This window comes from Trichoderma virens (assembly GCF_000170995.1).
Source record: "Trichoderma virens Gv29-8 chromosome Unknown TRIVIscaffold_2, whole genome shotgun sequence".
Lineage (NCBI taxonomy): Eukaryota > Fungi > Ascomycota > Sordariomycetes > Hypocreales > Hypocreaceae > Trichoderma > Trichoderma virens.
The window spans coordinates 270,523-294,399 of record NW_014013747.1 but is presented as its reverse complement, the minus strand read 5'-3'; the positions used below and the strand labels follow the sequence as shown (position 1 = coordinate 294,399).

Genomic DNA, 23,877 nt, shown 5'->3' with positions numbered 1-23,877 from the left:
CGGAGGACATCGTCCTTGACCCGTCAGCATCATGGCTCAACCTGCCGAGGCAGCAGGTGCTGGTGCTGGTGCTGGTGCTGCCGCTGCCGCCAATGAAGAGATCAAAGAGTATAAGATTCACGTATGACCCCGGAGCGGCAAATACCCACCGAATTCATCAAGCATAATGTAGCGTCGCAGCTAATCGCATTTGACGTGCAAAGGCCTCGAGCAGGTACCTTGATTTTACGCGGCAGAAGCTCGAGCTAGCTCGGCTTCCTCGCGAAGTTCCTGACGCGAACTCGAGGGCGCGGTGGGATCCGAAGCCAACGCTAGAGCCGCTCATCGACTTCTGGTAAGTGAGCGCTCACGATCTCTCTTCTTATCAACGGCTCGATGACTAATGGAAACACCCAGGCTTGAGCACTTCACTTGGAGAGAGCATGAAAGGGAAATCAATGACTCGGTCCCGCAGTTCAGGATCAGCATCCAGGCATCTGCCACAGAGGGCCTTTCAAGGATACATTTCATCCATGCGCGCTCACGGCATCCAAACGCCGTTCCTTTGCTCTTGATCCCGCCGTTTCCATTTACCAATCTATCCTTCCGCCACATCACCGACACCTTTACGCATCCTGACGATGCCAACACCAATCAGCCATTTCATCTCGTCATGCCTTCGCTTCCTGGGCTGGGCTTCAGCGATTCTCTGCCCAAAAACGTCCATGTAATCTCCAAAACATCCGAAATGCTAGACATCCTCATGAAGCGACTAGGGTATAGGCATTACCTCGCGACTAATTCTGGGTCATCTATTACTCCTCAGGGTGGAATTGACTGGAAAATCATCAAACATCTAGCTGCTAACTATTCGGATTCTTGCCTCGGCGTCCATTTAATATCGCCGCCGTTGAAAGCACCAAAGGCATTGAAATCGCCAGTCGAATGGCTAAAGTTGACGTTAGCGAAGACTCTGCAAGCCTCTATTCTGGGTTATACGAAGGAAGACATTGCGGCTCTTCAGAAGAACCAGCGAGAAAGAGCCAGGATATCTGCTACAGACTTTGCCACGCAAGAGTCGTTCGGAAACGGTGCATACGATCTAAATACGCTAGCATACGCACTTTGCGATTCCCCTACCGGACTTTTGGTCTTTTTCCTGACCATAATTAGGTTACTCGGATCTGAGAAGGAGTTTACTGCATCAGAACTCGTCACAATGACCAAGTTGACTTGGCTTCCAGGTCCGGAGGGAACACTAAGATTATTGGCAGAGAACTATTTGTCAGCAAGGGATGATACAGAGTTGAAATCTTCACGAAAACCCAAAGCTGCCATCACAGTGTTCCTGGCTGATGATGTCGCGGTTCAGAATGGATCAAGCTCAGCTAGGGAGGGCATTTCTCCAACATCGGTCAATCCCTACGTATGCCCCAGCTGGGCCAGACAACACTACGAGGTAGTTTGGACTGACCGAGTCCAGGGGAAGCAGGGACTGCTGGCTTGGGAGCGACCACAGGTGATTGCAGACGGTGCAAGAAATCTTGCCAAAGCATTGCTCGTCGTAGACAAGAGGCTCCATGGAGCTGGGAACAGAACGGCTTAGTTGAATAGCTGCCGGGACAAACATATTTATTTTTAATTTCAGTCATGTTTTCCAGATGATCTGGTCATGACTTTCATGTATTAATACTGAGTAGTTGGTTTGTACGTTGGAAGGATCGATACCAGATTTTGCGATTTTGAGCACTATGATGTCACTATTTGGTGAACTCACAATAAGATTGCGATGCTTGTTGATTTGAACTTGGTATTTCTCTTCTTCTTTTTCTTTGCAATTCAGTGTAAACGAAGATTTGTATCATAGAGCGTCCATAGAGTGAACATCATAAGTATACGTAATTGGTGCTTAATTACCTTACTCATCAAGTGTTGTGCCAATTCATCATCGCAAGGCTTAGTACAGTACCTTGGCTGTTTTGTTCTTCATGTTCCTGCAGCTTAAGGTTTTGGCGGGGTTCGTGGCCATTTTGGCTGCTGGGGTGGTCTGTGCGTGCTGTCCGCTGAAGACTCCCAAGCCAACCTTCAGGGTCAACTCCCAGCCAGAACCGATGCTGGCCTAAAGCGACATCCTCATATCTTCAGGTTGCATTTGTTTCGCCACCACTTCGTGCAGGGTTTCGACGACGACCAGCTGCGGGAATCCAAGCCCCGGCCACGGCAATTCCTTCCTCCCAAACACCGACAACGATGCTCGCTTGTGAGCCCCTCTGGTGACACTACTCGACGGCATCATGTCCAACAGCTACGGCAGCTCGATGCGCAATGGCGATGGCTACGGCAATTTCGGGCGGACGGCCGACGACTACGATCCGTACGGCGATAACAACTACAGAGGCGAAAGATACAATGCCCAGGTGTCGTCGCAGAGCCTCCGCAATATGCCTTCGCGACCGCGCGTCCAGGAGACGAGCGCCGAGAGACAGATAGCTCAGGTCCTGGATCACATCAAGAGCGAGTGGCCGTCCATGTGCCGTGATGATTGCGTGCCTGTCCAGCTCGCGCTCCAGCTCCTGGATAACAGCTCGGTCGGTCGCGCGCACGACTATCGCAAGTTCCAGACGACACATACGTATCTCCAGGACTCGCTGAAAAACATTGTCCACGAGCATCATCAGGGGTTCAACAGCTCCATCGGTACATTCCACAAGATCCAGAGTAGCATTCAGGTCTCGCAGAAGCGAGTCCGCGCCCTCAAGGAGTCATTGGCACTGTCCAAGGCCAGTCTGTGCGCGACGGATCCGACCTTGAAGATTCTCTCCGAGGAGTCGAAAGAGTATGACGAGCTACTGCAAACGCTTAACGAGTTGGACGACCTTCGAGCCGTTCCTGACCAACTGGAGGCCCGTATATCCGAGAAACGATTTCTGACGGCGGTTGACGTGCTGCAAACTGCTCTACGAAAACTGAGAAAGCCGGAACTAGATAATATCGGTGCCCTGAGCGATCTACGAAGCTACCTTGCCAACCAGGAAACTGTCCTAATGGATATTTTAGTGGAAGAGCTTCACGAACACCTCTATTTGAAGTCGCCCTACTGTCAGCAAAGGTGGTCAAGTTTGGCTAAGAACCGAGGCGGAGTCAACGAAGGCAATCACAATGATGCAAACCCCCCTGTCACCCCATTCTACTTAATACTAGACTCAATCGATTTTGAGAGACCAGTGCTGGAAGATCCAATGAAGAACCCAGAGGCGGACACATTCTACTACGTGACTCTATTAGTCGAGGCGCTGAACAAGCTAGGCAGGCTGCAGAATGCTGTAGAAACTTTGAAGCAAAGGCTCCCTGTCGAGCTGTTTGTCGTCGTCAATGAAACTATTAACGAGGTTGAACAGCGGCACCCAACCTCATTCCGCGCCGCCGTGGGAAGGCTGGACGGGGTGCAAATATATAGCGCCAGAGAGATTCAGATGCGAGCAGACGTCATTTACGACCTCTTATGGACGCTCTATGGCAAGTTTGAGGCCATCGGAGAGGGCCAGCGTGTCTTCCACGAGTCCATCAAGGCTCTTATTCGCCGCGAGGGCTCTGGCAATAATATTGCCCTGCTCGGTAGTTTCAAGGAGCTATGGCACCTTTACCAGAACGAGATCCGCTCTCTTTTGCACAACTACGTGACAACAGATGCCGACGTTTACCAATTCGATTCTCCCACCCCAGGAGCAGGCGTTGGCGGCAAGGACGGCATGCGAGAGCACCTGTTCAAGTTTTCCGAGGCTGACACCAAGTCTACTGAGGTAGCTGCAGAGTTTGATGCGCTGGAGACCATCATTCAGGCTACTGTTCCCGGTTTGACAGGCGGTTCCCGAAAGCACGGTGCCGAGAACAAGAGGAATAAGTCAACGGCAGATGATCTCGGTTCAAGACGGAGCGCCTACGGTGTCAATCGGGGGGCACCAGGTTCTTACAAATCTTTGGTTGAGCCGAGCGTATTCAACATGAGTCTTCTCCTACCGCCGACTCTCATCTTCCTACAGCGGCTGAAAACCATAGTTCCTCCTGGTTCTGATCTTGCCACAAGCACTCTAACCACATTCCTTGACAACTTCTTAGTCAATGTGTTCCAACCACAGCTAGACGAGACTATTGGGAAGCTTTGCGACGCCGTCTTTGGCGAGGCTGACTCATTTTTGCAAGATCCCGACTGGAACCAGTGCTCCCAGCGACCTATATTCAAGGGTGCCACTGCATTCTTCCAGGTAGTCACTGCGTTTTGCCGAATGCTTGGAACCATCCCTCCAGACCAAGCTTTGAGCTCTCTCATTGTGACCCAGATGATGCGATATTATGATCGCTGTTTCAGCTGGTTCCAATCCCTCGTGACTAAGAGACACGATCAGCCTGCCGATTCAAGCAATTTGCGAGCATCCGCGCGCTTCTCAGTGCAATCTAGCAAAGTCAACGACATAGCAAAGCAGCTTTGGGCCGCAGAGGAATTAGATAGCGCGTTAATGAGGAACGAGGTGCAGCTTCTGATTCAGAAAACAAATGCCCAGCGACTGGAGGCAAACGACGTTATCCAAGACCGAGACACAATCTCATCTTTGTGCCTCTTATACACCAGCATGAGATGGCTGGCTGCGAAGATTCTGAGCTTGAGGCACATAACATCGCAAGAGACGGATTCATCACGGCAGCAACTCTCACGCCAGTCAGGCCAGCGGTGGACATTGAATGACCCGAGTAAGACTTCAGGGCAAAGTCCAGTACAGCTTCCTCTTACAACGGAGAGTGCTCAGTAAGTTACTGTCGGAAACTTGGCAGCTCTACATCCCTGTATCCACTAACAAAAGATTTTCTGATAGAACTTTTGATACCATTGTGTCTTCATTCGAAGAACTAGCTGCTACGGCTTTGCTGACTTTACACATGGAAGTTCGCTGTCGGGTCATTTACTCGTTGCGCAACACCCTCTCGCCAGACTCGGCGCCGTATATTCTGGAACAGGATGTGAACGAGCCTGACCCTCAAATCATCAGTCTCAATCAAGAACTGATTCTTTTGGATGAAACTATCGTGGAATTCCTAAGAGACAAGGAAGTCGTCTTTATTCGGACCGGATTGGGCATCCTTATCAACACTTTCCTGGTTCAAAATGCCTCCTTAGCTTCCCCCATGAACGACAAAGGATGTCATCGCATGCAACTAAACATTCTCGTTCTTCAGCAGAATCTCAAAAATGTTGAGGACGGGGTCGACTTGGCAAAGGCGACAAGCTACTTTCAACTGTTCGAGAGGGGTCCAGAGGCTATTGTTGAAAAAGCGAGGGAGTATAAGGATAGACACGGGATGGGAACACTGGCCCTTGATCTGAACAGCTTCTCATATGACGAGCTCAAGGCTTTGATAGAGCTCTGCTACAGCGAACAGATGGCAAACCCCGAGAGAGGTATCACGTCGGCGGCCAGGAGACAGCTGGATGAGAAGTTTGCCAGGTTGAGCGAGTTTAAGTGGCAATAATAACTAGCATTTGCGGGCGGCGTAATGGGAGTTGACGGATGATTATGAGCAGGATGAAGAGGATGGGGGATGGGGGGCTTTATTGTAGGGCGGTCATGTTTGAATGTCTAGCAATATTAGAAGAGGAAGTTGCATACGATTCGGAGAAATACATTTATCATGGTGAGGGAAACGTGAAGAGGATTCTCTTTGACCGGTGCTACCCTATTGTTGCCCCTGTATAATATGCATAGGCCCCGAGAAAATCTAGCAAAAATGATTTGGCATTTGCAAACTGAGTTAACAATCGTCAATCTTACTATTACTAAATCACATGCGCGGCTAATTGAGCGAGTCTTGCTTATGTTTGTCGCCATGTAATGGCCTTTGGGTGTAAGCCCGATAGCTTAGCTCGTCATAATATTTTGCAGTTGTAAGTTTTGCTTTTATTTCACGAAAAATAGAATTCATTTCAACCACCGCCATAGCTATAAGATAAAGAATATAAAAGAACTACATAAGAACAAGGGTATAGAGGAAACCATCATGCTTCATGTCCGTGGATGCCTCATATTCGCCAGCACCCTAGCAAGTAACTCCTCCCGGGTATCACTTTTCTGCGGGAAGAGGTTTCTCTATAAGAAGACGACCAGGTTAGCGAGCGCATTTGGTATTGAGATGTTTCAATTGGGATTTAGATTTCAACTTACAGCGGCTAGCCATCTTCGCATCTCTTCTCTGGTCCATGTTTCTGGATCACCTTTGGGATCTTCTTGTGCTGGAAACATGTCGCCACCGAAGATGGACCAAACTGCTGCGGCGACCACGGTGCCTCCAAAGGCTTTTGGCAGCTGTCAGAATAAATCTATCCCGAATTAATAGACAAATTATATACCTAGTAGTAAACTCTAGAGATATGTTAGAAGATCAAGACTGAATTGAGGGTTATACATATATCACGGCTTACCTTGGACTTCATCGCACTATCAAGTGGAGTACTGGTCATCTTGAGACGAGGGATACGATCAGATCAGAAACAGGGCAGGTTGTAAATCCGTTGGGTGGCAGCGTGTCAAAAGGAGGTTTATAATGAACAGAGAAGGAAGAAGGAATCAATGTTTCTCTATAAAAGCCAGCACTGATGAAATGTGTTCTCAGCTCAATCGTTTCATCAAAGCAAAGCCACTTAGACAATGCATGGCAACGCGCACGCTCGACGCCACAATCACCAGCCACAATCAGATGTGGCTAGTGCGCACATTGGTCCGTGCGACCCGCCCCGCGAAGCGGGAGCGCACAAAAATAATTTGTTGCCAAAAATCCACCATATCTCGAATCGTAAATTTCGTACTCTCTGTCGTCCCAAACCCGTCTCACAGAGCCGATCAAATACCGCCAAAATGCCCAAGGAGGTCGCTGACATCAAGAAGGTAGGAGATGATCATTCCAGCAAGAAAACATGTAGAATCTCGTCATGCTAATATTTTCCTCTCCAGTTCATCGAGATCTGCCGTCGGAAGGACGCTTCCTGTACGTATTCTCAACGCAGCTATCCGAAGGCACCCCTTCCTTTCCGAGGAGAAAACCTCGACGAGAATTGAGAGAGAGAATGGGAAATGGGAAGAAGGAATTGTATCGACTAACTTGAATACAGCCGCGCGGATCAAGAAGAACAAGAAGGCCCACAACATCAAGTTCAAGGTCCGATGCCAGAAGAACCTCTACACCCTGGTGCTGAAGGACAATGACAAGGCCGAGAAGCTCAAGCAGAGCCTCCCTCCCAGTATGCGCCCCGACCCTTGACACCACAAATCCCCCAATCTCCATCCCACCGCCATGGTGTCGAGACGAGAAAGATGAAAGCTGACCCTTTGACAGACCTGCAAATCGCAGAGGTCCCCAAGAAGAACTAAGGAAATGAATTGGTGGTAAAATAGGGGTGGCTTTCGGCGTGGGAAGGGTTTACATGCACAACTGGGCGTCTCGGGATACCTTGCATTTCATGTGCTCAGAACGCGCGCTCGCAATAGAGCTCAAAATAACGATTTGAGACACAAAAAAAGCAACAATCGCACACCAATCTGGTGAGCCCGATGTCTTTTTGTGCCGGCCAGGCCGCCTGAAGAAGGGGGCTCCGGTTACTCGGTGATGCCTATTTACACGATATGCCTGAAGCGGCAATGATCTTTCTTGAGAGCGAGGCTTGCCAATCCTTCCAGTCGTTTCCTCGGAACATCGCCAGTCCAGAATACAATCAAATCTTCCTTGTCTTCCTCACCCGCGGCCTTTTCAATCCTCCAGCCTGCCCATATGCTCTTCTCCAGACCCTGCTCTCGCAACTCATTTTCCAGTGCCTGATATTTAGTTTGTATTGCCTCCCGCTGATCCCCATTGAACGTTAAGCGACATACGTCGAACACGTCGTTTGTATCCTTGTGCTGAAAGGCCTCTCGCATCTGTGGTCTTGCCCCCGCCGGGTCCATGTGGAAGAGCATGACAGAGTTGCACCCCGGAGCACTGAACTCGGTTAAGCTGCCACTGGCCATCCTATTCTCAAGACTCTGAATCCATTCTCTGTGCGCCTCGGGAGAATCCCATGGCGCCGTGATGAGCAGTGTTGATTGGTCTGTGGCATCTGTATACATGCTGCTCAGGTTGGTGCCAGGTTCCAGATTGCATGGCTGATTGCGGCAAATCCAACTATCCTGAATTTCTTGACACTCCATGAGAGTTTCGAGTAACTCGAGGGCGTCGCAATTAGGCTTCAGCTTAATGATGGCAAACTCGGTAACTGGCATGATGGCTGGCCTGCGGTAAACCGTTGTGAACGTAGTACAAGAGGGGCAAAGTGATTGTATCGTTTGTTTTTTGATTGTTGACTGGGAAAGACGCTGCCGACAACTGCAGATGCTTTTACACTTGATTTTCTCTCAACTAGGCAGACTTTCAGTGACGATCGTTGTCCGCGGAGCCGCGGGTATCTTGGTCTCGTTTTTCGTATTGTTTGCGTGTGTTGGTGGTTACCTAGAGCCCCCTTGTCAAAGACAAACATGGTGCTACGAAATCACGGGGAACAACAGGCACAAGTAATTTATAAGAAACGCCCAATTATTGACACTCTAAAGTCAGCCCATGACGGCTCAGCCGCAACAAAGTTGGCGAACCTGATCGGGGTGGGATTGCGCGTCGCACCGAATCGGCAAGCCATGTCTGGGCCAAATATTGGCTGCGATTGAGGTTTGAGTGTCGTCATCACCCCGCGCATCGTAGGTCCAGCCAGAGGAAAGCAGGGCAGTGACAGGCATGGCGGTGGCATTGGATCGACTGGATGGGGAAACTTGATTCGATGATTTTGCTTTTGGGTTTTAGCCTTTGGTTGTGGCGTTTATGGAAATGGAATGGTTGAGATGGTGCGGTTCTGAGCTAGAAGGCCTTGGCAGGGACTCTGGAGAGAGGAGGGCAGATGTGGATTTGCGGTTCCATATATATTTTCTTGGGATCTGAGTGTATATGTTACTGTAATGGCTGTATTGTGATCTTTTTTGTTGGAGATCCTTCGAGGGTTGATTGCTTTTGCCTAGGATTGAAAAGTTCATGTAAGTGTCACATCATCCTGGAGGCACACCTTAGTACAGTATCTCTGTCTCAGGAATGATGGAGCAAAGAAGGCGTAATTAAAGTGCTTAGTTACTAGGCAAGTACCCATGTTTATCTGGACTGATAGCCGCAGAGAGATATGTCGGGCAATAAGATGAAAATTGATCAAGATGGCTGGCTTACGGTAGACATAGAAGCTTTCACATCTTCCACGCTACTCCTTGTCCGGTGTGGCCTACCATGTAAGGTAATGAATGTTTGTACAAGTCACATACGGCCTGTATAATGGCACTTTGGAGATACCAGTGGGATTTCGAGTTATTACTGATGCAGCATTATGATAAGACACGATGAAACAGTGTTTAAGATGGTGTCAAGAGCACACAAGGGTTGGATAGGGACATGCTGTTGTTCGCAATTCCTAGCCGGACTCTATGTTAAGAGACGTGAGCAATCAACAAGCCGCCCACTATATGGCGGTTTGAGGAACCATCTTGAATCCCATAATGAGATATTCAAGTACCAGTTAGACCTTACTATGCCCCAAGGTATATTGAGCTATGCTAGGGTGCTTCCCCTTGTTGTAGAAGGCTATAGACAAGCAAGGCATTGATTGACGTTGAAGCCCCCGCCCTAGTCGTGCTGACACCCCGTGTGCTGAATGGATTCCATCAATGCAGCCTGTTTAGCCTTTGATACGGCATTGGCGGGCAGATGAAGTTCAGACAGCCACAACTGCGGAGATGTGAAGCCTTTGGGCCTCGACGGCATCAGGTTGGGGTGACATGCATTTGTGACGGGTGGACTCTGGCTTCAATGTCGATTACAGTATAGTGTGGTAGATGCCTCACTCCGTACAGAGTTTGCATATTCGACCATGTTCTACTGTAGATAAGTCCGGGACAAAACGTTACAGCTCATGCAGTGAGACTGTTCCACATTAGATGCACGTTCGTATCTGCCGCGGCTTGGGTTTGGGTCATATAGAGAGACGCTGGTGAGATATACCTACTAGGTACTAAGGAAGCAGAAGCTGACTGAAATCCTGCTGCGAAGGGCAATACGAATACGCAGCAGCATCCCGCATCGCTGCTCTCCACCCACTATCGAGATAAGCCAGCCAATTGGTCCAGCGAATGGAAGCCCGCCATTGACCAAATTTCTTCCAATTGGCGTCCTATTATTACGCACCCACCGTCATCTGCGGCATGTACCGGCATGCACAAAGCGAGCTGGAGGGTACCTTGAGGTTAGCGGCGGCCGGCTAATGCAGGCTGTCCGTTTGCGCATCGTGGCATCGAGCTCGTAGTCGTGACTTGACCCGCGCATTCGTGTCTGTGTCTTTGGGGTAAGACATGACGTACCGGCACGTACTGCTTATGTACAACATGGGCATGGTTTTGTTCCTTTTGACGATGAACAGTATTCTCTCTCATAATAAGCAACATAGAAATAGTTGTGTGTATTAGGTAGTTGGCTGTAGCTTTAGTAAAAGGGTTGCTGGTTGTAGTGGAGGCACAAGTTCCATCCAAGTCCCCCTTTGCTCCAAACCAACTAATCGCAAGACCGGCCCAAGAAAAAGAGGTGCAAGTTGGGGGCAGTTGGAGATCAAAGAACCCACCAGGTACACAATCGCTCTGCGGGGACCCTTTATTGCATTGACCCTTTTGGCAAGGCTTGGGCTTACACCCATCCTTTAGGTACCTGACTGGTACTCTCTAGTCCATATCTCACGACCAGGCTGTACAAATCAACCTTCCATCGCCCACCTCCTGGCCCCAACCACGAAACCTCGAATTGGTGGCAGCTGGCAACTTCTCGCGCGCCCTTTATATCCTGATTCGACTCCTGCTTAACGCGACCGAGGACAAACAACTAGATTCACCATTCTGCCCTATTAGCTGCTATCCTTGCCAACTCTTCAACATCCCCCCTCTGCCCCTCGTGCCGTGGGCCGACTGCCAAGCAACGACTCCAGACACATCAACGTCCAGAACCGGCAGACGATTCGCTCAATTCCGTCAGGAAACTCAGATGTCTGACGGTACAGACGCCCCCGATGGCCCCAGCAACGGCGTCAAGCCATCCGTCAATGGCAGTGGGGGACTTTTGTCTGGGCACCAGCGCGCCATGTCGCTTCGCCGGCCGTCTGCTCCCATGGCGCCGGCCTTTATGGTGTCTGCTCCAGGCAAGGTGATTGTCTTTGGAGAGCACTCCGTTGTCTATGGCAAGGTGCGTGTCGCTTGTGACCGAGATGTGATCTGTCAATGGCTAACTGGTCCCTTTTGTTGTCGTGTAGGCTGCCATTGCCGCTGCCATCGCTCTACGATCCTATCTCCATGTCACAACGCTGTCGAAATCAAAACACACCGTTTCGCTTCGTTTCCCCGACATCGACCTCACTCACACCTGGGATATTGACAACCTCCCTTGGGCAGCGTTCCACCACCCAGACAAGAAAAAGTCGTACTACTCCCTGGTCACGGAGCTTGACAACGATCTACTGGCCGCTCTGCAACCACACATTGACGAGGTCTCTCCGGACCGACCAGAAGAGATTCGAAAAGTCCACCGAAGCTCTGCCACCGCGTTCCTCTACCTCTTCCTTTCTCTGGGGTCACCGCGCTTCCCAGGATGCCTCTATACTCTGCGGTCTACAATTCCCATTTCGGCTGGCCTTGGTAGCAGTGCTTCCATCTCCGTCTGTCTAGCCGCCTCCCTCCTCCTTCAACTACGGACGCTCTCTGGCCCCCATCCAGACCAGCCTTCAGAGGAGGCCCGTATCCAGATCGAACGTATCAACCGCTGGGCTTTTGTGTCAGAGATGTGCATTCATGGAAACCCTTCGGGAGTCGATAATACTGTAGCCTGCCAAGGTAAGGCTGTAGTGTTCCAACGAACAGACTACAGCAAACCTCCATCAGTTCGCCCACTATGGGACTTCCCCGAGCTGCCTCTGCTCCTCGTGGATACAAAGCAAGCCAAGTCTACGGCGCATGAAGTGGCCAAGGTTGGAAAGCTGAACAAGACACACCCTAAGCTTGTGGGCACAATTTTAGATGCCATGCACAACGTTACCGAAGCTGCTTCTGAACTCATCGAGGACAAGAGCTTTGACCCCAAGGAGGAGGAAAGCCTGCGGAAGGTCGGCGAGCTGATGACAATCAACCACGGCCTTCTGAACTCGCTGGGCGTGTCTCATCCTAGGCTGGAGAGAGTGCGTGAATTGGTCGACCATGAGGGAATCGGATGGACTAAACTCACTGGCGCTGGAGGCGGTGGCTGTTCCATCACTCTGCTGAAGCCGGATGTGCCAAAGGAGAAGCTCGCTACTCTAGAGAGCCGCTTTGAAGCCGAAGGCTACCAGAAGTTTGGCACTACCCTCGGTGGTGATGGCGTGGGTGTCCTGTGGCCGGCTGTCCTGAAGAACGGCCTCGACGAAGACGACGAAGGCGGCATGGAGATTGACGTGGACCTGTTCCTCAACGCTAAAGGAACTGAGGGCGTTGAGCAGCTTGTCGGCGTTCACGGTGACGGTGGAGAGAGAGAGGGGTGGAAGTTTTGGCGAGTGGAAAGCGAGTAGCCGGGCGGGCTGGTGAGCTGCAGATGGACATGTGGTGTCTCTGGCGCTGGGGAGGGACGTATTACTGAGTCTGGCGTTGGGTAATCATGGCGACAAGGCATATGCGGTTTGGGACATTCTGAGCGAAAGGGGGATTTCTTCACTACGGGGGTTTCTACGCATGAAGCATTGGTCGCTTGCTTGGCGTTTAAGGAAACCATTTTTTCTCTTTATGACATGATGGCCTTAAAAAAAATTCATTGCTAATAAACACGTAGATATTAAAATAGATATGACAATATGGCATCTTGGTACTCATTGATAACAAGTTTTATTTCAAGTCAGATTTCATCGATGCTATTCTACTTTATTTCAGCTCTGACAGTCGGTACTTCCAGTATCCCTCCCGAACAGGATCCCACTTCTCCATCAGTCTTTGCAGACACAGCTTGGCCTTTTCAATATCGCCCTGCTTATGATAGACTTCGGACATGAGGTCCAGGGCATGCGAGCTCTTGACATCCTCGTCGTCGCCACCCAGGTTGGTGAAGAACTGTGAAGCGAACTCACCCACGGTATCAAGACCTCGTCCACCCTTTACCAACACGCCGCGCAAGTAATGCCACGCAGACTGGTTCTGGGGCGCAAGCTGGATCTTTTCCTTTGCGTACTTAACCTCCCTGTCGATGATTTCGGCGGGGACCTTGGGATCGTGCTCCGTGGGGGCGCTGCCCGTGGTCGAGACGGAAGGATCAGAGAAGACGACGAAGAAGCGATGGGACCAGGCAGAGTTGTTGCGCAGGTCGTCCTCAATCATGCTCTGCGTGGTGGCGAGCTCAAAGGGGCTCCAGTAGTTGAGCTTCGTGACGAGATACTGGCGATACGACCAGACGTGGTAGTTCTTGGTGTCCTCGGCGAGGATCTTGGAGATGAAGTCCGTCTCGGACTTTGCAAACTGCTTGCACGCCTCGGGATCGGAGGAGATGGCCGTGTAGTGGTGGTCGAGGAGGAGCTGGCGGTGGTGCCAGATTTGGTAGTTCTTGAGGTTGTCCATGGCGACGCCGTTGAGCCATTGGATCTCGTCTAGCACGGGGAGGTTGAGGGCGGCGACAACTTTGAAGCGGTAGAGCCAGACGGTGTAGTGGGCTGGGTTCATGCCAATGACACGCTCGGTGAGGCGGAGGCAGCGGGGGGAGTATTCCTCTGATGCCATGACGGCGCGGAGGTAAGAGACAGCTGGTGATGAAAAATCATGTTAGCCAAACAGTTCTCGCTTCGTCATCGTATCGAATTTCATCATACCCTCAGCATATTCATCGGGATAAGCAATCCTGGCCAGAGCATCCTCTGGCTCAGTCTGCGGAATGGGAGCTACATCATCCCACTCCGGATCATTGGCCAGCGGCCCGGGGATCTCGCCGTAAAGCTCCCTCTTCAGTGCCGCCATCTCTTTCCGTCGTTCTTTTTCCTGGTCGATATCCTCCTGGGGAAGCTCAGTGCCGTTCTTGCGAGCAGCGTCTCTCTTGGTCAGAAACTGGCGGTGCAGGACGTCAAGCGCAGTCAGCTTAGCCTGGCTCAGCGAACGCTTCTTGAGCTCTTCGAATCTATACGTGCCGATATCGCGGCCGTGCTTGTCCTGGCCCCAGTGGTAGTTGTTCTTGAGGCGTCGACAGGGCAGGCCTTCCTTAGCAACCTGCTTCCAGTACTCGCGGTCGGTCTTGTTGGACAGTGACACAAGGCGGTTCGCGACAGGGAGGATCAGGTTCGCGTGCGTGTACGTCTTCTTTTCAGCCGGCGTCAGGCCTGGGAAGCCGACCTCTTCGAATCGCTTCTCGACAGGATTTGTCTGGTAGTAGCGCTGCTTGGACCGCTCGCCAACCGTCTCAGGAGGGGCTTCTGGCGCAGCTGCAGGGACAGGAGAAATGCGTTAGCTGGGCCTTCCGTAGAGCAGACGAGATGCTGTTAATATTTGCCTTTGGGTTCGGGGTTGGCAGCCTTTGCAGTGGCCTTTGCCTTAGGCGGCATGTTGGATGCTGGAGGTGTGAATGGCGGGGCTTTTGGGGTGCAGCTGGAAGCTGCAAATATTGGTGTCTGCCACCAACAGAGGTTCCCCGCGATGGGGCTTGGGTCGGCTATTGGCGCAGCGTCGCGAGAACAATGGCGAGAACAATGAGAGACACGGGGCGCTCAACTTTGCCTTTAGCATTTGTTACTGGTATTGTGGATTCTAATTGATGCAGTCATTGATATAGTCACCTGCTCAGACACGGCGTTTCTACTGTTTTACCAGTATTGGCTCTCCCATTTAGGATGTTGATTGTCACTCTTCCTAGACCAAAATATGGCCAACTTGTTACAACACTACGGTTAGGCAGCTTAGTGTGAATGGAGTATGCAGGAACCTGTCTTTGGATTTTATTGCTATCTGCTTGAATTCCGAGTATATCTATCTTTCCCATTCTTTATTTTACCAACCAGAAGATGTGTATTCGGTTGGACCCGCCACTCAGCGTACTAACATATATCTGGCAATCATTCATATCGATCCCAATGGCCATCAAGTGCCATTTCGAATATGAATCCTGCTTCACCGGCCTCAAGGCATTGTTCAAGTAGTACTCGTTCCCTGGCTTGTGTAGCGTGAACTTACAATAGGTTTGGTCAGCTGCACGTACACCGCTCAGACGAACGAGTACTACTTGAAACAATGCCTTGAGACCATCCTATGAACTTTTTTGGTTGAATAATATTTGGTTTTGTATGGGTATCGTGGATTTGGTGCTGTCGTGTTCTTCGCATTCCAATATTGGCCGTCATGGCCAGACCTGTTTGTATATGGAATACCTCATCAGGTCCAGAATCAGAGAGCGCGGAAGTTTTGTGACATGATGAGCCACCTCTTGAGTCCTCGGGCCGGATTCCTTGCCATGGCGTCCCAGTTGGGCACCAGCACAAAAGTCTCGTTGAACATTTTCTGTGGTGCCTCGCGTCCCTTGCCAAATCGGACCTTGCCCATCGTTGTGACGACAATGCTCATGCGCCGCCCGCTCTTCTCGTTCTTTTCGCTTTCGTAGACAGTCTCGGGAGCGCCATATTGGAATGAAGGGTTGATGATGTGAGTATCGAGAGATTCTATCTCGTAAAACACATTCTCGCCTTGGGAATCGAGGAGCTTGGAGTACTCTTCCGGCGTGGGAACAACAGAGCCGTTGATGGAGATGTCGGCTGGGATCGAATAGCGAGTTGAAGAGTTGATGTAGAATGTTTCAAGCTTGGCCTTGCCGTTTATTGCCTGGTAATAGTTGTTGACGAAGATTTCAGCAGCTATTTCAAGCCAAGTTAGTGATTGAGACCCAGCCAAAGTCATGTTAACGATGAGACGTACCTTCGCTAGAAGCCCTCACTTCTGTGTCCGCATCTGGCAGTGTCATGATGCCCTTGTTTTCAGCAGCATCAGTGCTGCTATTGATATTTGTTGATCAGAGAGACGCGAACTGTTTATTAGGCAGCTAGACATTTTCTTATGACGTGAAGACCGCCCCGCCTATCGTACAGTTATCGTCGCAGCCAATTCGCACTGGCAGCACTGTATCATGCAATTCTATCTATCCATCTTTGGATCTCGCTCTAGATCAAACCTCGTCGCAACCATGCTCTCACTAAGACCGCGGGCCATTTCCGGGCTACGGCGAGCTCAGCCACGGCTGGGCTCGTCGTCTGGCTGGATCTGCTCCGGCTGCCGAACGAGTTTTGCTGCTGTGCAACGCTGGAACAGCTCTCAAAGCTCTGCGGGGTCTTCAGGCGAGAAGCCGTATTATATTACAACTCCAATCTTCTATGTCAATGCCGGTAAATATCAAGTAAAGCAGTGAGCTGATTCTTTAATGGCGTGGCTAACTTATTAATCAAAAAGCTCCTCATATTGGCCATCTCTATACCATGGTCGTGACAGATGTGCTCAAGCGTTGGCAGCAAATTAAAGGCAAAGAAGCTTACATGTGTACGGGAACGGATGAGCACGGAATGAAGATTCAGAGAGCTGCCACCAAGAATGGAATGGAACCAAAAGAGTTTTGTGATGTCAACTCAAGCAAATTTCGAGAACTGGTGGCTGCGGCAAACATCTCAAACGACTTCTTCATCCGGACGACTGACCAGGAACACAAGGACGCAGTATCTCAGTTCTGGCTGCATCTGAAACATGCGACGCCTGAAAGCTTGGGGCTGTATAAAGGTTCTCATGAAGGATGGTATTGCGTGAGCGACGAGTGCTTCTATCCCGAGGACTTGGTACGACCCAGCATTGCGCCCCAAACCGGAAAGAAGATCATGGTGAGCACTGAGACGGATAACGAGGTGGAATGGATCAAGGAGGAAACTTGGTTTTTCCCCTTGACCAAATACAAAGACGCCTTATTGAAGCTATATGATGAGAACCCTGACTGGATCAAGCCAGCCCATCGAATGGCAGAAGCGAGAGACTGGATAGAAAACCATCTTGAGGATTTATCCGTTACCAGGCCCGCCTCCAGGCTTAACTGGGGTATACCAGACCCCGAGGATAAGAGCCAGACCATCTATGTCTGGGTCGATGCTCTTATCAACTACATTACCAAGGCCGGGTACGGAAGCAAGTGGCACTCGGCAAAGGAAGACATGGGGCTCTGGCCGGCCGACCTCCAGGTTATTGGAAAAGATATTCTGCGTTTCCACACCATCTACTGGCCTGCCTTGCTCCTTGCTCTGGGCCTGCCTATTTCAAAAGGGTTCCTTTGCCACAATCACTGGACCATGTCTAACCGCAAGATGTCAAAGTCATTGGGCAACGTTGTCAACCCCATCTTCGCCATCCAACGATGGGGCATTGATCCCCTACGATACTTCCTCATGAGAAACGCTAGTCTCCACAAGGATATGAGCTATTCTAACCAGCTGATTGGCACCATCTACGTTAAAGAGCTGCAGGCAAACATTGGCAACCTCTTTTACAGAATCGCGAAGCCAAAAGCATCCGTCAGATGGTCGACTCTCGAAGCTGTGACCGCCTATCGCAACGGAGAATTGAATATCTGGGCTGAAAAACATAGCCCGAGTGATGCCGATGCGACTTACTTCAGCTTGGAAGGCCACTTGGCCGAAAAGCCTGTGGCTTTCGCCAAAGAAATGGATGACTATGACACGAGCGGCGCAATTCGCGAGATTTTCGAATTGCTGAGAGAGGTATGATTATAATTTGTTGTACACATGACGCCCAAGTATTAACCGATGAAACTAGACAAATCGCTACGTTACAGATACCAAGCCCTGGGATCTAGTCAAACTTCAAGATGCAGAGTCTCGGGTGCTGCTCAACTGGGTCATCTTTAACAGCGCAGAAGCATTGCGTATTGCCGGCATCCTGCTTCAGCCCATCATGCCCACTAAGGCCTCAGAATTGTTGGATGCTTTAGGAGTTCGGTCTGATAGGCGCACCATTGAGTTTGCCGCCAAGGGGAAGGATGCTGATTACGGTACCGAGTCCAAACCAGTAGAGCCAGGACCTCGAATGAGCAAATGGGACACTATTTTCCCACCAACGCCTAGCGCAGACCTCTCAGATGACGAGCTGGTAGAGCACTTGAGGGTGGCATTGCTGGATAAGACTAGAAATAAGATGAACCAGATGGCTGAACTGCTGGCCATGGAGGCGCGGATGGGCGAAGAGGCAGTCGCTAAGCTTCTGGCCGAGACACATGCATCCAAGGTTGGCGCACGCCAGTCATGAACGAGCATGGAGTTGTTGGCGCTTTTACATAGCAAGGCGTGGCGTTGTAGGATATGTATGATATTGGATGGAATGCGAGGGGCCAGTCAATACAGGTCGCCACTTAGCCCTGAGATTTTTATAAAATTACAATGTAGAGATACAACTCGAAGCCAATGAATCAATCAATGCGTTTTTCAACTTTTGAAGAGCCTAAATCATCTATTTGCGTGGCGGCAGGCATTTGCTTTGAAAGCAAACTGTGGAGGTTGAGCTACACGCCCTCACTTTTAGTCAGACCTGGTGCGCTTTCTCATTCAGCCAATTTTTTCCTCCCACAATTCCTCATCACATAAGTGCATCCCACGGGAAATAACTGACTCGAGATGAAAACCAACCAGACAATATGTATGAAAAAATCAGATCTTTACTAATTTTTTCCTTTTGACGCTAACTCTCTAGCAGCGGTTTCAACAAACAGAGCCTTGCTGGTGCCATATGAAGCCCACCATGTGCTCACTTATCACGACTGGATGAAAGACCCGGTACTAGACACCCACTTCCGCTGCCCTGATGGCTTGCTTACAAAGTAGATATAGGCCATACAAGAAGCAACTGCATCAGAGCCCATGACCTTGGAAGAAGAATATGAAAACCAACAATCATGGCGGACGTCTCATGATAAGCTGACCTTTATTGTATGCGAGCCATTGAGCGGGGAGCGAAGCAATGAGAATGGTGAATCACAAAAAATCACAGCTCAAGTCGACGATTCACCCGATAAAATGAGAGGAGACATCAATTTTTTCCTATATCTAGATGACGAGGACGATGACGAGGCTGCTGGACCGCGGGAGAGCAGCACGATACGCTTGACCGGCGAAGTAGACGTCATGATAGCGAATACACAGCACCGCGGGAAAGGTGTGGGAGAAGCCGCAGTGCGTTCGATATTGACGTACATACGGAAACACTTGCCAGAAATACTGAAAGAATACGCACAAGGCGAGAAGCTGGACGTGGAGAAGATACAGCTGGTTGGATTGATGGCCAAGATTAAGCAGGAGAATGTTGGAAGCAGGGGCCTGTTTAAGAAGCTGGGATTCAGGCAAGAGGGAGAGGCGAATTACTTTGGGGAGGTGAAGATGGTGATGGATTGGGTGACGAGTGAGGGCGAGGATATGGTTGAGGGACTGGAATATCGGGAGTTGGAGTATATGATGTGATTCTATAGATTCGCTTTGTGTGAGAGGTTATGGTGTTGAGAACTAGACATGTTTTTATTTTCTCCCTCTCTTTTCATTTTGTTTTTCTTCTAGTAAAGAAGCACCGTAGATAAGATTAAACAACATATTTTACTCTAATATCCCCAATTTACCGAAACACAATCCTCATCATAAAGGGAGCCATTTTCTATACCATCGTCACCCATCAAAAAGGCGCTACCAGCTACCTAGGTAGTACTCTACACAGTACGTACCCACCAGCCGGCAACCGCCCGCCAATCCGAAGCCTCCAAAATTTCAACACCATCTCGACCTCAACCTCAAAATCATTCATTCGCAGCATCCAGCCAAAACCCCCCACCAATTCGCCCTCCGGACAGCAACTCGACACTCCCCCTCACACGAGTCGCTCGATTTCTTTTCTCACAAAATGAATTCCATCATCCGCCTCGCGCGGCCACTCCTTGCCCCGCGCATTTCTCCCCTCGCCCAACGGTACTTACTTTCCCTCCTCCCCGCCATAAATCCTCCATTGGCGAAAGCTTCAGCTAATAATTGCCTTTTTTTTTCTCTCTTGCCAGGACATACACATGCCTCTCACCTCTCCGTCCGACATTGACATCTACTTTCCGCCCCAACAACTCCTTCACGCCCTCCCTCACAGCGCAATCACCAGCAACAGCAGCTGCTACCTCACCAGAATCCGCAGACCTCGTGCCCACCGCGGCAGTGTCTTCGCATCCCGCCCTGCAGGGCCTGCAGCTGCGCTTCGGACCCCGAAATACCATGAATGGCCACACGAGGCTGGTGCAGAAGCGGAGACATGGGTGGCTCAAGAGGACGAGGAGTAAGACTGGGCGGAGGATCTTGCAGCGGAGGAAGCTGAAGGGGAGGAGACACGTTGCGTGGTAGAGGGCGGGAGGGAATTTTTTCGGCTTGAAATGGGAATATGCTGTGGAATTGACATGAGGGTATGCTTTGACGTGGGGGGATGGGGGAGGTGTATAAAAGGGCCATCTACTAGAGATAGAGATGTATTGTATTGTACTATTACTTGACACCAAGACTCAAAAAGACAACCTTTCGAAATCATCGAAACAGGATGAAGCAAAAAAAGAAATAAGTGATTGATTCTTCAAATACATCCGTTTGACTACCTTGTTCGAAACATCTACATCTACACCGGCCCAACAACACCAGTCTCACACTTCAACGTATCCGCATGACACACTATACTCAAGGAATCACTGGCATCTCCAATCCATACTTTATACCCTCCATCAACCACAGGCACTTTCCAATCCTGCGCCACCACGTCCCACACACTGACGTCCTTGCGCGTAAGCGTCAGCGTCACCGTCGTCGACTCTCCAGGCGCCAACTCGTCCGTCTTCTCAAAATCACGGAGCTGGATAACCGGCGTATCATAGCCATTGTTATCCGGGAACTGAAGATATGCCTGCACGGAAGCCTTGCCAGCAAACTCATCCCCCGTATTCTGTACCGTCACCGTGAGGCTATACGCGACATCCCAGAGCGCAGGGTTGCCTCCCTCGCCACCGCCGGAGCGAGGACCGGGTTTCTGGGTGGTAGAATAGCCGTCTGGGTATGGATACTTGCCGTTCTTTCCGTCCGAGACGGCACCGTCGGCGTCACCCTGCGACAGCCAGGAGTAGATGTAGCGGGGGATTGAGTTGAATCCAGAGGGTGCGACGGCTTCGCTGGCAGATGGAATGGCTTGCGCAAAGTTGGGGACGCCGCTCTTGGCGGAGCGAGCGGGAGGGTATGAGCTTAGCTGAGTGACTTTTGTAATTGATGCTGCCTTGAATGTAAAGTTTGTGTAGCTCAGGCCATGGCCAAAGGCGTACCGCGGCTTGGTGTTGTTCTTGTTCAGCCAGCGGTAGTCGATATATAAACCCTCAGTGTACGTGTCCTGGGGCTGGTTGAGGAACTCGGAGTTGATGAGCGTGGTGACGCTACTGGGGAAGTCATTTTCCTGTTTTGTGATTGAATAAGGCAAGTGTCCGCATGGCGAAGAGTGTCCAAAGAGGACGTTTGTAAGTGATTTTCCGGCTTCCTGGCCAGGCAGATGCGCGATGAGGACGGCCTTGACGGATGGTAGATCGATCCAGTTCTCAAGAATCAGGGGGCCAACGGTGTGAATCACCACAATGACGTTGCTGAATTTGCTGGCGGCATCTTGTACGAGCTTATCGCCGTTGTGCCATGCGTATAGACCGGAAGCATCGCGGTCACCGTGATTGCCTTCAACAGTGTAAGTGTTCTCGCCGGCATCCGAATTGATAAACACAATAGCGACGTCGCTGGCTGCAACTTGGCCTACCGAAGGAAAGCTGTCGGTATTGTAAAAGGTGACATTACTGGCCTCTGCAGTAATGGCTGTGATGGGATCATCCAAATAGGGGTAATCAACAGTCCCTGAACCCCAGCCCTGTCCGAGCGTGCCCTTGTTGCAGTTGCGATCTGTGCACGAATTGATTCCATCTGGATTTTTCTGGGCATCGGTGCCAAAGACCTTGAGGTGTTGCGAAGGCGATAAAGGAAGAATGCCGCCGGTGTTCTTCAACATGGTAATGGCATCCTGGGAAATCTGGCGAGCAATCACGTCATGATCAGCCTGGACCTGAACATACTCGTTGGTGACTCCTGACGGCGAAAATGGCCACGCGGCAGGATACAACTGGTTGACCGCAGCAGCAGAATTGGTATCAAAGTTGGTCGCTGGAAATCCCTTATCCTGGCCCATCTTGTACCATGCAGCCAAAATGCGCGTGGCCGCGTCGTTGATGCGATCCATAGGAACCGACCCGTTGAGAGCAGACCGACTAAGCTCATACATCCAGTATGAACTGCCGAAGAATGGAATCTGAACGTCGCCAGGCATGTCCATATCCAGGCCGGCAATAGCAGAGGCGACACCAGACATGTGAGCGAGCCAATCGGTCATGGTGAAGCCCTGGAAGCCCATCTCATCCTTGAGAAGGGCATTCATGAGATAAGGATGTTGAGTACACGCAGTGCCGTTTACCTGCGGTGGTGGTGTGAATTGATTGATTAGCCTTCATGCTCTTTTTAGATATTTCACCATCAATTAGGTTTCACTTACAGCATTATATGCCATCATGACAGAGCCAACTCCCGCTCGAATGCCTTCGGCGAATGGCCAGGCATAAACTTCATGCATCGTCCTATCGTCTTTTCAAGTCGCCGCCACTCGTTAGCATCTCATATTGCCATACTAGCTGGAAATACTTACCAATATTTGAGCTGTAGGCATATTGGAAAGGGTTGTACATGCGGTACATCTCCTGCTCATTTGCAATAAAGTGCTTGATTGTAGCAATCACTCCCTGCTCCTGAACGCCCTTGATCGTTTCTCTTGCACCTACAGCTTGGAGCACAGGATCAGCACCAAAGCCTTCCCAGTTACGGCCACCCTTTGGCTTGCGGCCTATCGGTCCAACCGTTGGTCCTAGCCAAACATTGACTCCCTTGCCGCGATTTTCCTTCCCAATGGCCACGCCGCGCTGGTACATGAGCGCCTTGTCAAAAGTTGCGCCAACTGTGATTCCATCGGGGAAAGCTGTAACATTGTCCGCGTGTCGGACACCCGCAGGGCTGTCATTAAGACACAGCTGGGGGATGCCTACTCGAAGTGCAGAGCCTGTGTTTCCGGCACATCGTCTTGAACAAGGTTAGCTTTGTACTTGAGAGTTCACGTCCAGCACAACATTGTGTCAATCTTGATGATACCAGCCATAAGAACCCGTTTCTAACACTCGAACAAGACTTGACTGTGCTTTGCAAAGTCTTAGGATATAAAACAAACTCACCCTATATCAATCCAGTCAGCATTATAACGTATTACACTTCCCAGGCAATTACTAAATTTCACCCGGACATTGGAATCGCCCTTTTTATTCAAAGGATTTCTTACTCACCCATGTAAATTCCTGTTCCTGCAGTGATGTTCGTTTTCTCTGCCAGAGTCATAGAGTCGACCAGAGCCTTGGCCTTGGTATAGCTCTCTCGCCAATCATCCACCCATCCACCATATGGCGCAGGATAGTATGGTGGCACATAGTAGCCATCTGGAACCCAGCCTTGGGCGGCTGCCGCCGCTGCTACCTGCGCATTTGCTGAGAAAGCACTAGGTCCGGCTTGTCCCAGCCCAACGAAGCTGGATAGAATACAGGTCACAGCGGTGGACACTCTGACGCTGTCGGAAAACGAGGTCATGATTCCGA

General features: G+C 50.5%; 11 protein-coding genes across 11 annotated transcripts; 6 read left to right on the top strand and 5 right to left on the bottom strand.

The window, feature by feature from the left end:
- Positions 1 to 31: 31 nt before the first annotated feature.
- TRIVIDRAFT_63330 (uncharacterized protein) lies at positions 32 to 1,585 on the top strand (the record flags this gene model as incomplete). The annotated part of the gene is made up of 3 exons (XM_014104739.1): positions 32 to 121; positions 204 to 334; positions 397 to 1,585. 3 exons carry the CDS (start codon positions 32 to 34, stop codon positions 1,583 to 1,585), a joined length of 1,410 nt encoding a protein of 469 aa, XP_013960214.1.
- A 754-nt stretch (positions 1,586 to 2,339) lies between these two features.
- Positions 2,340 to 5,667, top strand: TRIVIDRAFT_86106 (uncharacterized protein; the record flags this gene model as incomplete). The annotated part of the gene is made up of 2 exons (XM_014104738.1): positions 2,340 to 4,780; positions 4,848 to 5,667. 2 exons carry the CDS (start codon positions 2,421 to 2,423, stop codon positions 5,500 to 5,502), a joined length of 3,015 nt encoding a protein of 1,004 aa, XP_013960213.1.
- Positions 5,668 to 6,032: 365 nt separating this feature from the next.
- On the bottom strand, positions 6,033 to 6,487 carry TRIVIDRAFT_218166 (uncharacterized protein; the record flags this gene model as incomplete). The annotated part of the gene is made up of 4 exons (XM_014104737.1): positions 6,033 to 6,116; positions 6,192 to 6,322; positions 6,377 to 6,389; positions 6,449 to 6,487. The coding sequence occupies 4 exons, from the start codon at positions 6,485 to 6,487 to the stop codon at positions 6,033 to 6,035; spliced, it is 267 nt and encodes an 88-aa protein (XP_013960212.1).
- Positions 6,488 to 6,833: 346 nt separating this feature from the next.
- Positions 6,834 to 7,757, top strand: TRIVIDRAFT_73437 (uncharacterized protein; the record flags this gene model as incomplete). The annotated part of the gene is made up of 4 exons (XM_014104736.1): positions 6,834 to 6,911; positions 6,978 to 7,011; positions 7,136 to 7,264; positions 7,360 to 7,757. 4 exons carry the CDS (start codon positions 6,882 to 6,884, stop codon positions 7,392 to 7,394), a joined length of 228 nt encoding a protein of 75 aa, XP_013960211.1.
- On the bottom strand, positions 7,361 to 8,279 carry TRIVIDRAFT_176336 (uncharacterized protein; the record flags this gene model as incomplete). The annotated part of the gene is made up of 1 exon (XM_014104735.1): positions 7,361 to 8,279. One exon carries the CDS (start codon positions 8,277 to 8,279, stop codon positions 7,638 to 7,640), a length of 642 nt encoding a protein of 213 aa, XP_013960210.1.
- A 2,929-nt stretch (positions 8,280 to 11,208) lies between these two features.
- Positions 11,209 to 12,661, top strand: TRIVIDRAFT_142066 (uncharacterized protein; the record flags this gene model as incomplete). Its single annotated transcript, XM_014104734.1, has 2 exons — positions 11,209 to 11,310; positions 11,378 to 12,661. 2 exons carry the CDS (start codon positions 11,209 to 11,211, stop codon positions 12,659 to 12,661), a joined length of 1,386 nt encoding a protein of 461 aa, XP_013960209.1.
- A 295-nt stretch (positions 12,662 to 12,956) lies between these two features.
- On the bottom strand, positions 12,957 to 15,198 carry TRIVIDRAFT_79642 (alpha subunit of hypothetical CAAX farnesyltransferase; the record flags this gene model as incomplete). The annotated part of the gene is made up of 3 exons (XM_014105436.1): positions 12,957 to 13,876; positions 13,943 to 14,545; positions 15,156 to 15,198. The coding sequence occupies 3 exons, from the start codon at positions 15,196 to 15,198 to the stop codon at positions 13,008 to 13,010; spliced, it is 1,515 nt and encodes a 504-aa protein (XP_013960911.1).
- A 302-nt stretch (positions 15,199 to 15,500) lies between these two features.
- On the bottom strand, positions 15,501 to 16,071 carry TRIVIDRAFT_35233 (uncharacterized protein; the record flags this gene model as incomplete). The annotated part of the gene is made up of 2 exons (XM_014104733.1): positions 15,501 to 15,964; positions 16,026 to 16,071. 2 exons carry the CDS (start codon positions 16,069 to 16,071, stop codon positions 15,501 to 15,503), a joined length of 510 nt encoding a protein of 169 aa, XP_013960208.1.
- A 508-nt stretch (positions 16,072 to 16,579) lies between these two features.
- TRIVIDRAFT_211545 (uncharacterized protein) lies at positions 16,580 to 19,632 on the top strand (the record flags this gene model as incomplete). The annotated part of the gene is made up of 5 exons (XM_014104732.1): positions 16,580 to 17,860; positions 17,916 to 18,336; positions 18,849 to 18,928; positions 18,983 to 19,543; positions 19,618 to 19,632. 5 exons carry the CDS (start codon positions 16,580 to 16,582, stop codon positions 19,630 to 19,632), a joined length of 2,358 nt encoding a protein of 785 aa, XP_013960207.1.
- A 407-nt stretch (positions 19,633 to 20,039) lies between these two features.
- TRIVIDRAFT_82218 (uncharacterized protein) lies at positions 20,040 to 20,700 on the top strand (the record flags this gene model as incomplete). The annotated part of the gene is made up of 2 exons (XM_014104731.1): positions 20,040 to 20,104; positions 20,191 to 20,700. 2 exons carry the CDS (start codon positions 20,040 to 20,042, stop codon positions 20,519 to 20,521), a joined length of 396 nt encoding a protein of 131 aa, XP_013960206.1.
- An 86-nt stretch (positions 20,701 to 20,786) lies between these two features.
- TRIVIDRAFT_188402 (glycoside hydrolase family 3 protein) lies at positions 20,787 to 23,869 on the bottom strand (the record flags this gene model as incomplete). The annotated part of the gene is made up of 5 exons (XM_014104730.1): positions 20,787 to 22,658; positions 22,737 to 22,825; positions 22,887 to 23,314; positions 23,568 to 23,721; positions 23,824 to 23,869. 5 exons carry the CDS (start codon positions 23,867 to 23,869, stop codon positions 20,787 to 20,789), a joined length of 2,589 nt encoding a protein of 862 aa, XP_013960205.1.
- Positions 23,870 to 23,877: the final 8 nt, after the last annotated feature.